Source organism: Alligator sinensis, unplaced genomic scaffold (assembly GCF_000455745.1).
Source record: "Alligator sinensis unplaced genomic scaffold, ASM45574v1 scaffold1097_1, whole genome shotgun sequence".
NCBI lineage: Eukaryota > Metazoa > Chordata > Crocodylia > Alligatoridae > Alligator > Alligator sinensis.
In genome coordinates this window covers 2,920,306-2,934,653 of record NW_005841950.1, presented here as the reverse complement: position 1 = coordinate 2,934,653, position 14,348 = coordinate 2,920,306, and the positions used below count along the sequence as shown (strand labels likewise).

Below are 14,348 nucleotides of genomic sequence, written 5' to 3'. Positions count from 1 at the left end.
TCATGTTTGTTCCTACTGTTGGTCTGTTATTCCTCTTTCCACATCTGGTGGGCATCCTGCTTATTTAGACTATAAGCTCCTCTGGGCAGGGTCTGACAGTATGCACATGCTGTCTGCCACAGCTGGGCCTCCTTGGTTGATCTGTGGGCACTACTGTAATAAACAGGATTAAGAATAACAAAGTGATATAATCCCAGTTGTTTTCTGGTTCTGCAATTTGTTTCACATTTAAGTGTTACACTGACTGCCTGCTTCCTCCGTAAATGCCTAAGACAAATCCGAAAGGAAAGAGGAATCTTGGTAAGAGGACTAAGACCAGCAGTATGGTTTCTTTAGTAGACTACAAAATGCTTTCCAAAGGTCAGCATTTATAGCTGGGGAAAATAGATCTCCTTTTAAAGGCTCTCAGAACACTTCAGCATCATGATATATGTATACATGTGCACACATATACACGGGCTCTGTATATGAACTACCTGTATTTCACAGAAGTAAAAAGTAGCGATGACAGTCATCCTGTCAAAAAAAACCTTCAGATTTAAGAGTTGTGGTTGTCTGTTGAATAGAACAGGGTTCTGAGATCAGGATTCAGGCGCTGAGTCTGTACTATCCCAGCCTGTGCTAGGGAGCACCACAGTAAAAGCTGTTGTGCCTGCTCCATCTGTGCTGTGCTCTGGAATGGGCCTAATTAGCTGTCTTAAAATGGTGCTGTGTTCCCACTCAATAGTGCCCTGTCAGATGTATCTACAGCATGACCCGTTTTAGGCTGTAGCACATGCAGAATGGACATTCCAGGCTTCACTGTAGTCCTCCCTATCAGTCCTTTGACACTGTGGATTAGGGGCTGGCAACTTGTGACCCCTGGGCAAGATCCAGGCTCTGGAGAGCTTGAATCCAGCCTGTGAAGGTCTGATTCAGTTGGGAGGGGGAAGGGGGGCAGAGGGCGTTTCTGATTTAAAGGGGCCACATTAAAGTGGCTGCTTGGCCTCCTCCTTTTGTGCCCTTGCTGCCAAATTGACCATTCTCCATTGGTGTGTTCACTATGGCTTTCAGCAGCACCTGGTAAGTGGAAGAGGGCACAGAGCAGGGGGAGCTGTGGGAGAGCAGGGTAGTTAGCACATAACAGCAGCTGGGTCATAAGTATCAGGGCAGCTGCTCTGCTACATTTCCAATCTCTTGTGTAGAGAGTTCCTGGGGCTCCAATCCCAGTTCAACTCCCAGCTCATCCTGTTACCTTGGGGTGACCTGTCCATCCCTTACTTTTCACTTCTGTGAAGTATAGGTAGTTCATATATAGAGCTCGTGTGTGTGTACATATATACAGAGGTAGACAAGGTTCTTTGGGTAAATCCAGTATATTTTATTAGACCAACTCAGATAGTTGGAAAAATTCTTCTTTGCAAGCTTTTAGGTACAAATATCTTTTGTCAGGCTGAGGAAGCATCTACAGATGCTCTCTGCTTTACTACTCCATCCAGGAAGAGCACAGACCATTATCTGTGCCTGAAAGCTTGCAAAGAAGAATTTTTCCAACTATTTGAGTTGGTCTAAGAAAAGATATCGGATTTACCCAAAGAACCTGGTCTGCCTATGTCCTTTGCCTGCCCCTGGTCTATTATTTTGGGCAGAGGGCTGCTTACTGAGTTTTGGCAAGCCATCAAGGGCTGCATGATGGGCAGCCAGGGGCAGATAAATATTAATTTTCTAAATCTTTTAGGGGCCCTGTGGGCTGGATAGAATGACCTGGCGGGCAGCATTTTGCCCACCCCTGCCTTAGACCACCATGGCTACAACCTATACCCCTGATACATATACATATATACACATCATATAGGTCATGATGCTGATGTGTTTTGAAAGCCTTTAAAAGGAGAACTGTTTTCCCTGGCTGTAAATGCTGATCTTTGGAAAGTATTTTGTAGTCTACTAAAGAAAAACAGCTTGCAAGGCTAGGTAATTATTTATTACTGTAGCGGGAACAATAGTGACCTCTACAGTTAAATTTGCAGAACTCTTTTAACTCTGTTCTCAGTTGCTGAGGAGATTTTAAAAAAATATCATATCAGGGAAAATTTTCCATGCTTGGTCTCTTCCCAAAGCAGAAGCTTTTCTTCTAGTTTAAACAAACATGTTTCAGCCACTTTTGATTGAAAGGAAAGGGCTTTTTTCAAAGAGATTTAATGGCAGGAGTTAGGAAGCTGAGAATTGAAATGAAAATAGCTCTCAGTGAAGCTAAGAGGCTCTGCTTTTACAGATGGTTTAGTTTTAACTGAGTTGAAGCCTGTTAGGAATCATGCACTGTACATTCATGGAACAGTCAATATGGCTTTTCACTACGCTTTTGCAAGGTTTTCTTCCTCTGCTGGACACTCATGTCTAGCTAATTTAGTTGCATAGTGAAATGTATACCAGAGGTATGTTTGCCTATTTCATGGGACATTTGGTCATGGATCACGGCCCCAGAAAACCTAAGTGCTCTTATAAATAATGGCTTCACAAAAAGGATTCAAGGGAACTCTGGTTTGTGTCCTGTGAACCTTCATGTATAGGTGCCATGCACTGTATTAGGAAACAAGTGGAGCTATGCTCTGTTGCTCTCTGGGAGCCTAGCGTTTCCTTGGGCTCCCAGCATCTCACGTGAACCCAAAGGAGTTGAGGTGAGGGCTCCATCTAAAATGGCTGGGGCAAGGGTGTGCCAGTGGGCTGGTCACATAGCTGCTGCAGGTAACAGAGGTAAAAGAGCTTACATGGCTCGTATCCATTTTCTTGCAAGTCGCCAAAGCATCAATACTGCAGATGAGAGTTCTTGTCTCATCTATATAATTTACTTCAAATGACCAAGTCATCTCACCTAGGGATTTCCCCACAAGCAAAACTCACTTTGAGGATGTTGATTCCATGTAGATAATCACTCAAGGCCAGCCAAGTCAGGGTTGATCCCTTGACCCTTCCCTTTGTATATAGTTATGATGTCAGGGTCCATTAGTTTGGTGACCACACACAGTTACTCAAATACAATGTAATATAGCCCACCTTTTCTGCCTCCTTGGATCCATATGTTTAACAGCATGTGACTGTGCCCCTCCACCCCAGAAACTCAAGACCCACCACCTGAAAGTTGTCTGTATGCAGACAACAACCTTACACTCTATGCGCAGCCTTCTTCAGACTCCTGGTAAATGCTACCCTGACATCCCAGTGAATACTCTGGGTCTCCAGAAAGCCTGATCCTGTTGGCATTCTTGAGCATTTCACTTAGTGCTCTAAATTACAGAGCTCTTTAAATCACCTTTTCCAAGTGCTGCTGACTCTGCTGCTTTTAAGTTCCCCTCTCCCTGTGTTTCTCCCAGGTATATGAAGTACTTGTATGCCTACGAATGTGAGAAGAAGTCCCTAAGCTCTCCTGCTGAGCTACAGGCTGCTATTGATGGCAACAGGCGGGAAGGCAGACGGCCCAGCTACAGCTCCTCCTTGTTCAGTTATTCACCCAGCACCACAGGGTCTCCTTCCCTCCTGTCTCCCCCAAAGATCCGCTTCCCGATCATTGGCGTCACCCCAGGCAGTGGAACCAGCAGCCCTCGTGTCTCTCCAGCAACGGCTGTCAGGAAAGGTCTGCCACTGGCTTCTACAAAGCCTAGAAAGTCTGTGTAACAGAAGAGTGATCTGTGTCTAGCTGAACTAGTTCAGACCTGAGTCAGAGGACTTGGAGTGGTGATGAGGGGCTGGGTGGCTGGGAAATTATGGAGCCTTCCAGGTCCCTGTTAGCTTTTGTGCTGGATCAGCAGTGACTGAACTGCAATATTGACTATCCATCCAAGACTGCAGAGCTGTGTGTGTGAAAGAGAAGGAATGAGGATAGATCCGTGGTCATCTGGAAATGATTGGGCCTCTAGGGCTTTCCCCAGTACTGAGTTCCTTTGCAGCAGTAGGCAAGTCACTTACCCTATCTTCATCTCTAGTTCCCTCGCTGTAAAATGGTGGGATATCCCAGCTGAAGGCTTCTAGGCAGTTTCAGGCAGATTAAAACAAACTGGACTTGAGAGTTGGTGAAGAAGGACATCACAGAAAGCAATTCTGTCCCAGGAAGAGCAGTTAAACTTAAGAATGAAGGTGGATTTCAATGGCCTGAAAGTGCAATCTGATGCCAACATGGAGAAAGCTCCACAGAGTGGCTTCAGAGCATCAGGCTGCTATGTAAGGGATGACTAGAGTCTAAGTTCCTGGCCTCTGTCTTCCTCCTGGGGCATGCCATGGTGTCACCTTAGAGATTGGTTTGTAGGTATTGCTTTGAGAGGGTCCTGGCTCCTTTTGGTTGTGAACATGACTGATACACATCCCTCAGACAGAAGAGGGCAGGCTTTAGGGCTGAGTCATTCCCAGTTGGAAGAATATAAGGAGAAAGAGAGAGAACATGGCTTGGTTCCCAAGCATTGGACCCTGATGTCCTGTTAGTATAGTGGGAAGAATGGGCATAGTACTTGGGAAAGAAGGGACTTTATGTGGGATGTCCCCCCTGACCTTCAGGGAACTGTGGAATAACATTTTTCTGCCCTGGTTTCCTTCTTCCATATTAGACTTTGAAACCCAACTCCTTTACTGGGGTGGATCATGTAATGACTGAGCAACTCATTGCTCTTCTAGGTGATGGTGTCCCTTTGACTGTGTCTATGCCAAATCGTATCGCCATGCCAGTGGCCTTGGCTAACCAGCAGGCAACTGTAGCAGCAAGGACAGCAACTCTGGAACAGCTGAGGGAGAGGCTGGAATCTGGAGAGCCTCCAGAGAAGAAATTCTCACGGATGACAGAGGAAGAGCAGCGGCTTGTCCAGCAGGCGCTTCAGCGCAATCTCTTCAGCATGGCACGGCAGATCCCCATGAAGATCAAAATCAATGGCAGGGGTGAGGAGGCTCTATAGCAAAAGGACAGAGTCCTTGTTTGATGCAGCAAACACCTCGTATGTTTCTTTGAACCTTGTGAATGGTGTCTTTGCTCCAGTGGAAGAGACTGGGCACTGGTGGCAATCTATAGGACATCTCTCTTGTGGTTCCCTTACTTTGTGCCATCTGCTTAGCCCTTCAGCCCTTGTTCCTAATCCTGGTCTCCTCTGGCTCTAGTACCAATGTACTGCAGAAAGGAACAGATTCCCTAACTATCTTCTCCTGCTCCTTGCTTGGCATCTTATAGATCTGCAGTCAGCAAACGCTGCAGCTCTTGACATTTTGGTGACACTGCAGGAGGGAGGTTGTCAAGACAAGGCCCTGGATATGAACAACTTAAGAAGCCTTTGTCATAGGTTAGACTGAGGCTGGAGCTTGGTATTTGTTTGGAAGAAGGTCCTACCTTTACCCAGACTATAGCAAGGGTTTGTTTTCTTTAAAAGAGTTGAGTGATATCTTGGATGAGAGTAGCAGTGATTTTGTCCTGACTGTGTTTCCATGGAGAAAGGACCCAATTTCTCTTCTGTAGAGAGGAATCTACACTTCCCTGCTCACAGTCTCCAGAAAAGAAAACCTAGCATTTTGCTTGCAGAGGAGACTGCTGACAGCCATTGTAGGCTGAGTTAGAAGTTTGCATGTAAGCAACAGGCATAAAAAGACCTACCCCTAAAAGTTCATGTTACCAGAATCAGTGGTGTCAAAAGCTATTTAATACAGCATTCTCACTTACCTCTGTCCCAGGGCTACAGCTTAGAGGAAGAGCAAAGCTAAGAGTGTTTTAGAAGATTTCAGGCCAACACTTTTCTCCTCCAAACCTTTTGATCCATTTCAATTAAAGAGCTCTGGTTCCATCTCCTTGCATCTTGTGATCTAGAAACAAGGCCATGGAGGTCTGACATTTTGTGGGAGAAGGGAAAGGAATTCTTGAAACCATTGCTTCACGCAATACTAGCACTGTGGCAATGAGAAGATCGGATTGAGATCTGTGACACTGGATCTCACTGAAGATAATGGCTGACTTCAGTGGGACCAGGCTTTAGCTGTACAATCACCTAGGATGGTGAACTTAATTCCATACCTGAATATCCATTAACAAATGCAAGTGTTGGGGTTAAATCCCCTCCCACTTAGCCAATGCCCCTCTCCTTGCTTCTGGTGTGAACTGGATAGGAAGAGGTCTAGTTTATAAACCCAGGAACACCCTTGGAGCTGGTGTGTTCCAGTGGATAAAGCTCTGAACCAGGATGAGGCAGTGCGACTCCCAGATCTGTGGGGTCTCTTTGTCTAAGTCCTCTCCCCTTCCCCATCTGTGAAGTGATGGCTGTTAAACCAAACTTCTTTGGAAGTGCTAGTAATGCTACTGGCATTGCTCGTGGGAGCAGCAGCCTCACTACCCCAGGAGGATGAAGCATACAACATCAGATGGCAGCTAGAAACATGCATGGACTTTTCATGGGTAGTTTCAGCCCCAGGAAAAATTCTTTGGTCTGAATTAGAGACTTCATTTCCTGGTGACAGGTAATTGCAGCACAGGCACTGCTGAACAAGCTCTGAGCATGTTTTGGAACAAGGGAATGTCTTACAAAGGAGGGTGACCTCCAAAATCCTGAAATGGAGGAAGCAGTTCTGTGTCTCTGTTAACAGGTACAGCAACATTATAATGCAGGTAAGTTGTATTTTCCAAAAACATCTGAGTTAGGTACGCAACTCCAGTTCAGAGTTGATTGGAGTTAAGTGCCTAGCCCACATGGACACTGTTGAAAATCCTGCCTTTAGTTTGTAGTGTACCAGCATAAAGGGGATCCATAAAGGTGCCCACTAAAGGAAGAGGAAAGAGAAATAGGCTTCTTATGTTCACAGGAAAGGTTAATGTCTCTTTCTGTTCTGTTCTTATCTGATATTTTGGATAATCCTGCTCCCTTGCCTGGCAGGCCTTGGTACTACAGCCTAGCCATGGCTGCGTGAGGGATTTTGTTCAAAAGACATTCTTGTTACTTTAATGTTGATTAAGTAGATCATGAATTTATAAGGGGATTGGCACCAATTTCTCTTATTCTGAGCCACTGCTCTTCCAAAGTATGCTTCCCTGGGTGGTGCGTTAGCTCAAACAAAGTGACTTTCCTTTTGTTTCCCTTCACATGATTCTGGAAGTGGTCTTTGCTCTCAGGATGTTTCATATGCTCAATATGATATGAATTCTCTTGGCAAGAATCTTGCTTTTAACCTCCTTGTTTACAACACTGAACTAAAGAATACAGTACACCCTTCCCATCTTTCCACTGTCATCCTTATGGAGCATGCTTTGATGTCTCCAGTACTGCTGTTGCAGATTCACAAATAAATGGCCAGAAGGGCTGTGCCTACATGAAGACATGCCTCCATTTTCTGTAAAGGACCTTCAGAAGTAGAAAACAATGTGTTCTTTTATATTTTGTGTTCATTTTAGTGACCTACTGCAGGTGGCCAACTTTATACAGGGCTGAGGATGCAACAGTGAAGCTAGGAACTAAAACTTTTAGTGCTAGGGCCTACCAATGTCCTGACAGCCAGGGCATGGGTGCTGTTGCAGTTAAAGTACAGGCTTGAGAATCAAGAGGTAACAGGATCAGGGCATGTTAGTACTTGCTTAGAAACCGTTCAGTGTGCTTCAGGGACTACAAAGGGAGCCACTTCTTTCCAAACTTCAGCTTCCTTCCTTCCTCCTGCAAAGCAGCTCGTAATAAGTAGTGTCTTGTCCCTTGAGATGCTGAGTTTTCACATCAAAGAGGAGATGAAAGAAGGACCTGTGCACTGCAAAGTCTTTGGACAGTGCAGTGGCCATCCAGCAGGAAGCAAGGTGCAATCGCAATCTAACTCCTATCTGTCCTTTCCCAACAGAGGATAAACCGGATTCAGCAGCGGCGGCAGCAGCAGCATTGAATTTGTCACCGAGTGGCATTGGGAGCATTAACATGTCTGTGGAGATTAACGGCACGATCTATGCTGGTGAGGGGAAAAAAGGCTTTTTGGCAATGTAAAGACTGAGGCTTTACTTTTTTTTTTCTGGCCTACAGTAAAAAAGCAAAATAACTTATAAAACCAGATAAAATATTAAGTAAGATATATACTGACATGTGAAAGACTCTCTGCACTGCACCATTCTTCAGCCAAGTCTCGTTTGCTAACCATCTGCCCGAATGCAAAGGTCTTGCAACACTTCCTGAAGATGACCAGGCTTGGGCTCTGGGGGGCAAGGGCGGGGCACAAGTTGGGGGCGGGAGTTGTAAAGCAGAGAATGACCTCCCCCATATTTTGCCAAGTGACCTTGGCGCTCAGATGGTACTTGAGGGAGGTTGCTGTTGGCTGACCTCAGGGATCAAGGTAGAACGTAAGAGTGAAGACGGTCCCTTAAGTAAGGGAGCAACGAAATGATTAGAGGTCTGGGAAGCATGACTTATGAAGAAACGCTGAAAAGGCTGGGGTTATTTAGTTTGGAAAAGAGAAGACTGAGGGGGAGATTTGACAAGTCTTCAAGTACCTGAAGGGCGATTTATAGAGAGGATGGAGATGGGCTGTAGAGGACAGGACTAGGAGTAACAGCCTCAAACTGCAACAGGAAATTTAGGTTAGAGATTAGGAGGGGTTTTGATTAAGAGGGTCAAGCTTTGGAACAGACTACCTAGAGAAACTGGAATCGTCATCCTTGGAAATTTTCAAGAACAGGTTGCACAGACACTTGGCAGCTAGTTTAAGCAGGGATGATTCTGCCTTGAGCTGGAGGCTGGACTAGATGATCTTGTGAGGTCCCTTCCAGCCCTATGATTCTATATATAGAATCAGACAATTATAGGTCAAAACCAGCACCCTGAATTGTGTCTGGAAAACTATCAAGAAGTCTAGAACACCAGTAAAAAGCTCCTCACAACCCACCCCTGATAGAAGATAGGCTGCCACATGCTGTACCAGCTGCAGCTTTTAGACGGCCATCAGAGCTCATGGCAATAGTGTAGCCTTGTGATAACAAAAGCATGGATGACAATGATGCAGAGTAGGATTCGGACAAAGCAGCTTCTGTTTTAAAGCAGGATACTTTTGGATGCTGTTAACTTGTCAAACATAAATCCAAAACTTTCTAAAACCTGCCTTGAGTTCACACGGGAGCTATTTTTCCTCAGCCCTTCTCTGCACCACATTGTCAATTGATTTTTATATATATAGAAAGCCTCTATACAAGCTGTTTCTTGGTGACTTCCTGTGTTCTGGAGAGAAGCTGTCTCTCTTCAAGGAAGTATTCTCCACTTTTTTCACATGATCTCTCCACATATTGGGGTGTTCTCATAATGGAATCATTTTGTTGGCACATCTTTTAATATAAACTGTAACAGAGGTAGTTATCTGGCAAGAGATCCCACGACCTCTGTCCCATGAGACCAGATCCCCTTCACTTGCCACTAGAGTGTTAGTTCCTTTTTACCTCCCTTTTCTCGTCTGTTCAGTCTGAAGTAATGTCCCTCCAGAGGCTGTGTTTTAGCATCTTTCCAGGTAGGTGCTAAGTGCCGCCTTTCTAATGGAATAGCCCAGTGAAATGCAACTGTAGGACAGTAGAAGTACATTGCAAAGAAACTGAACCTGGTTCTGTTTTTTAATCCTTTGTTCATAAAGCTTTAGTGTACGGGAGTCTGCAGTACGCAAGATGCCTTGTATTCCCCTTGCCCTCCTCTTTTGTTGCTGTCACTTAACTTGCATTCAGTCTCCTGAATCTGCAGGTCTGGTTTAGGCTTGCACCTTCTGTAAAATTCCCTGAGCTCTCCACTCTAATATCTTTTGGGGTTGGAGAAAGTATCCTCCTCTCTTGCTCTCTGCAGTGAGTCTAGGCTAGCCAGCTGGTCTTCTTTACAGCTGTGTTGTCTCACTAATCCTTTCCAAACTTGTCTCTGCCCTGCAGGAGTGCTGTTTGCCCAGAAGCCGGTTGTCCATCTCCTTGCAGGATCCAACACCCAAAGCACCTGCAGCAGCAGTAGCAGCAGCAGTTCCCACTGCTCTCCCAGCCCTACCTCATCCAGGGGCACTCCCAGTGCAGAGCCCTCAACCAGCTGGTCTCTCTGACGGATGGGGGAGCTTGTTGTCTCTCACACTGGCCTCGGGCGGTCGTGTCCTCTTTGTTCAAGGCAGGGAGCGAGCCTGGAAGGAGTCGCACAGATTACCTCATCTCAAAGAACCTGCTTTGTGGTTGGCCGACAGCGAGATGATAAAACCTTCCATGCTGGCGAGTTTTCTCTTCAGGAGCGTCGCCTGTTTGTTCAATCTTTTTCTCTTCTTTTTAATTTTTGTTTCAGGTTTCCAGCTAGGGGATAGGGTCAGGGGAAGGGGACACACATGGCGTCTTTCAATCAGGGATCATCTTTAGAGGCTGCGGGTTTGTAGAGGACTGAGACATCACCATGGCAGGTGAAAGGAGAAGAGGTTGGTTATCGGGTTGGAAGATCAATTCCAGCTCTCTAACCATGAGCTACGTGGGCTTTCCCAACACAGTGTATTGACAATCGTATGCCCAAAGGGACCTGGGTCTCCGCCTCTTTTATTGGTTCCCTCTTGCTGCAGACAGCAACAGCATTTGTGCAGTTATACAGCAGGCAAACCATTCAGTCCTCCCCTAAGTTCAACACACTGATGTTCTCACCTGAGTGTGCTCACCTTGCTCTTTAGCCTAGCCTGTTTCTGGTTTCGTGGGAGACTTGAATGACTTCTGTCCTTATTCTTATCCTGCCCTCCTCTCATCTACATCTCAAGGATCCTGGGAGGATGCAGAGGACTGTCCCAGCTCTGTGTTCAGTGCACAGAGATGGAATGTCCCATCTCTCTGTTGGATGCAGAGTGGAGTACTGTGTCCAGTTCTGGGCGCTGCACTTCAGGAGGGATGTGGACAACATGGAGAGGGTCCAGAGGGGGGCCACTTGCATGGTAAGGGGGCAACAGGGCAGGCCCTACGAGGAGAGGATATGGGTTCTGAACCTGTTCAGCCTCCACAAGAGAAGGCTGAGAGGGGATCTGATGAACATCTATAAACTTACCAGGGGGGACCAGCAGGGAACGGGAGAGTCCCTTGCGACCTTACCAACTATGAAACTGGAAAAGACCTCTTCGGTCCAGCTAGTTCACTCTTCTGGCCGGGTCAAGCCTGTTCCCAGCAGTCTTGTTCCAAGGCCTAACTTAGTTTTAAACGCCTAAAGCCTGGGGCTTGCACATGTTCCCTTGGAAAAGTGTTACAAAGTTTAGATCCATCATTGTGACCTTGGTCCTTATAATTTGCCTGAATCCCTTGTACTTACCCCTAGTTCTGACCTCCTGACACCGAAGGGTTGTAACTAAGTTTGCTCTAAGTACAGACTTCCCAAAGCACCCTGCTCTTTGCGGTGTATTTAATTAGCCTCTCCATGCCTCCTCCTGTGCGCACAGCGATAGTGGTCCAAAAGGAGATACCCAGTGACGCTGGAATTCTGTTGAACCCTGGGTGCATGGTTGTTAATGCAATACACATTTCTCTGTTGGTCTCTTAACAAATCCTCTGTAGCCTTGTCCTCTTCATTCAGTGTTTCTAAGGCTGGCTTGGGCAACAGGAAAAGGAGTAGGCTGATCCTACTCAGGACAATTCAGTTGTGATGCATTCAGTTGTGATGACATCCCTGGTGAACAAGGACACACCTCCTGGATGCAGAGGGAGGGAAGAAAATCTAGCCCTCACTTTCCCCACTCCCTCCTTTCTCTTTCCAGCTGAGGGAAGCCTAGGCTTGTGTTTCTTTCTTTGCCTGCCCAGTTGACTCCTTGGCTTTTTCCCAGAGACCCATCTTCTTGCTCTGCCCCTGCTCTCCAAAAGCACTCGTGACCTCTCTCTTGTGGACCTGAGCCCCTCTCCAGCCTGCCGTGGTGACGTCTCCCATTGTACAGACCTAATTCAGGGTTTTTGAGCAGATGAAATACCTCAGATAATATGTACTTGTTTTTGTTTTTACCTCTTCAGGAAGTATTGGCATATCTTAAGAGTTTGTTTTTATATGTGTTTTGCTACTTTGTTTTTATTTTTATTTTTTACTGTAGCACCAAAGACAGAAAAAAGCTGAGTGAAGGAGCAGGTGGCCTCTGTCCTTAGACTAGCATAGAGGCAGGTCTAACAGCATGGTCCCAGGATGTAGGCATGAGCAAGGGGGTGAAAGCAGAGGGCAGATGCAGGTAGAAGAGGAAGGGGCAGATGTATTTCTCAGGCAGGCTTGAGTTTTACTGTCTCCCCTCAATTATGAACAATCATGTCCCACAGGTGGCCCCAGTTTAACTTACAGAACTCTGCCATCTAGTGCTCGGCTTATCATTGGCAAGTTTTCTTAGCCCAGCTTTGAAGGTAACAATACTGTGAACACTACTGATTTTTCTAGACCTCTTACAGCACAGGGCCAGCCTTCTGGCGCATTAAAACATGGTTCAGTCTTGTGCGTTAATGGCCAAACTCCTTATCTGTGCTGTGGTGTTGTGTTTTACCTGTACAATCCAGGTGCACAGACACAGGGCTCAATCCTGCCTACATTATTAGTTCAAACCATGTTGTGTACTAACTTTCCGCGACTTTCTAGCTTTTGGTGGAGCAGAAGGGATCAAGGTACTGGACATTTATCTAGCCCTTGTTTTATTAAGTTCTGCATTACCAAACTGCTTAATAACCTTTCTGTTGAGTGGGTTGTAAATACAACTCAGCATGAGTCTGAGCCACAAAACACCCCCACAGGCAAAATCATCAGCTAGCTCAAAACCAGTTACCGCAGCAGAGATCAGGTTGGAAGCTTGCCAGAAGCCCCTATTTGATGCCTCTGTACAAATGTAAATGAAGTGCACTAATTTAAAACTAAAAGCCTCCGCCCAGTTTTTAGTTGGGCTTTTTAAATCCCTGTTATAATAAACAGAAATGATTCTGTTTTCAGGAAAATCCCACCATGGGTTAGTTTTCCTCTCATCTTGAAGTTCCAGGTGAGAGGGGTGAACACAGAGACAGCATTTTGGGTCTACAATTTTAGGCACCTTTGCTGTAAGAGGCCTATCTGTATTAATTTTATATTGCATAGCTTGACTGGTCTTATTAGAAGCCACAGTGACATCCTTTTATTGGGCCATTATAATGCACCTACCATGGGTCAGATTCTGCTTTGATATGCCCTGTCTCTTGCTGTCTTCAGTGCAAGTTACAAATGCCCATGCATTTAGAGAAGGATAGATCTTGGCCCCAGGATATTTGCTTTGCAAATAATGCAGAACTCCAAGACATTTCATCGTCTCTCACTCTAAGATTCTTTTTTCCACAAACTCTGTGAATAATTATGATTGTCTTGCTTCTTTAGTTGGGTGGGCTGGGGAATTATCTCCCAAGGGCGAGGTGGGGTGGGGGGGTGGGGATTCCTGCTTTTTCCTTATGCTTTCTTCTCTGGTCCCAGGGAGCAGAGGTTTGTAATGAGTGTTTTGCTTGTGTATCACACGCTAACATTGTGTTTTCTTGCACAGAAAGCCACTGGAATCACTGAACCGATAAACAGCTTTGACACTACTAAAGTATTAATGCTCATAAGCTTTACACAACTAGACTGGAAATAGGCAGGGACTAACAGATTGTGTTTTTTTGTTTTTTGGAGGGGGGGTTTAAATCCAATTCAGGGAAAGGATAAGGTTGGGACGTGTAACAGATACCTCAGTGAAATAAGCTGCAACAATAAACTGTTCCCTTTCATTATCTGGCTACAAGGATCAGCCATTCAGACTGTGAAAACTAACCCTCTCCCTAGCCTGGATATGATACTGGCACTTGGCATGATGCACATTTTGCTTAGATCCAGATATTTCTGCTGAGCTACCAGGTTTTAGGGACAGGGAATATGTAGAAACCAGCAGCATATTGGGGGTAGGGGAGGAGGAGGAAGACTGAGGGGGTCCAGGATCTCCTCAGCTCCGATCCATATCACTCAGATTGTTGACGATTGTATGGCACTCAGGGGTTTTGATATTGCAGGAAGGACTGTTTCTTGTGTGAAGTGTTCCATTTTGCCGTGTGGCTGATTTTTTTTCTCTCTGAACACCACACCAGCCAGAGCTTTACAGCAAGCAGCCAAAAGCACCCAGCTGGTACGCAAGGCCACAGTGGTCCGGCAGCAGCTGAATACTCCATTGTTCAGAAGGAAGGTGGGTACAGCCCTGCTGTGTTGGGTTGCAAGCCAGGCCCGCGCAGAGAGGGTTACCACCTGCCCTCCAACTGCAGATACCAGCATGTTCTGGGAAGGCCGGAACATGGAGTCCAGCTCAGAAACAGGACTCTTCAAGAAGTTTCATAGAAATAAGCTGCATGACGAGCCAGCTCCCAAAGCAAATGTGCACATGTCACACAGAGTTCTTTGGATGCT

At 45.9% G+C, this 14,348-nt stretch overlaps 1 protein-coding gene across 1 annotated transcript in view; it reads left to right on the top strand.

Moving 5' to 3' along the window:
- Positions 1-10,918, top strand: part of ARID3B (AT-rich interaction domain 3B) — a 42,333-nt gene extending 31,415 nt beyond the window's left edge. Inside the window, exons 5-8 of the mRNA XM_025199859.1 lie at positions 3,351-3,610; positions 4,642-4,899; positions 7,816-7,923; positions 9,863-10,918. Of these exons, the coding sequence (XP_025055644.1) occupies positions 3,351-3,610; positions 4,642-4,899; positions 7,816-7,923; positions 9,863-10,023 (787 nt within the window). The 3' untranslated portion in view covers positions 10,024-10,918. The remainder of the gene's footprint in view (positions 1-3,350; positions 3,611-4,641; positions 4,900-7,815; positions 7,924-9,862) is intronic.
- The last annotated feature ends 3,430 nt before the right edge of the window (positions 10,919-14,348 follow it).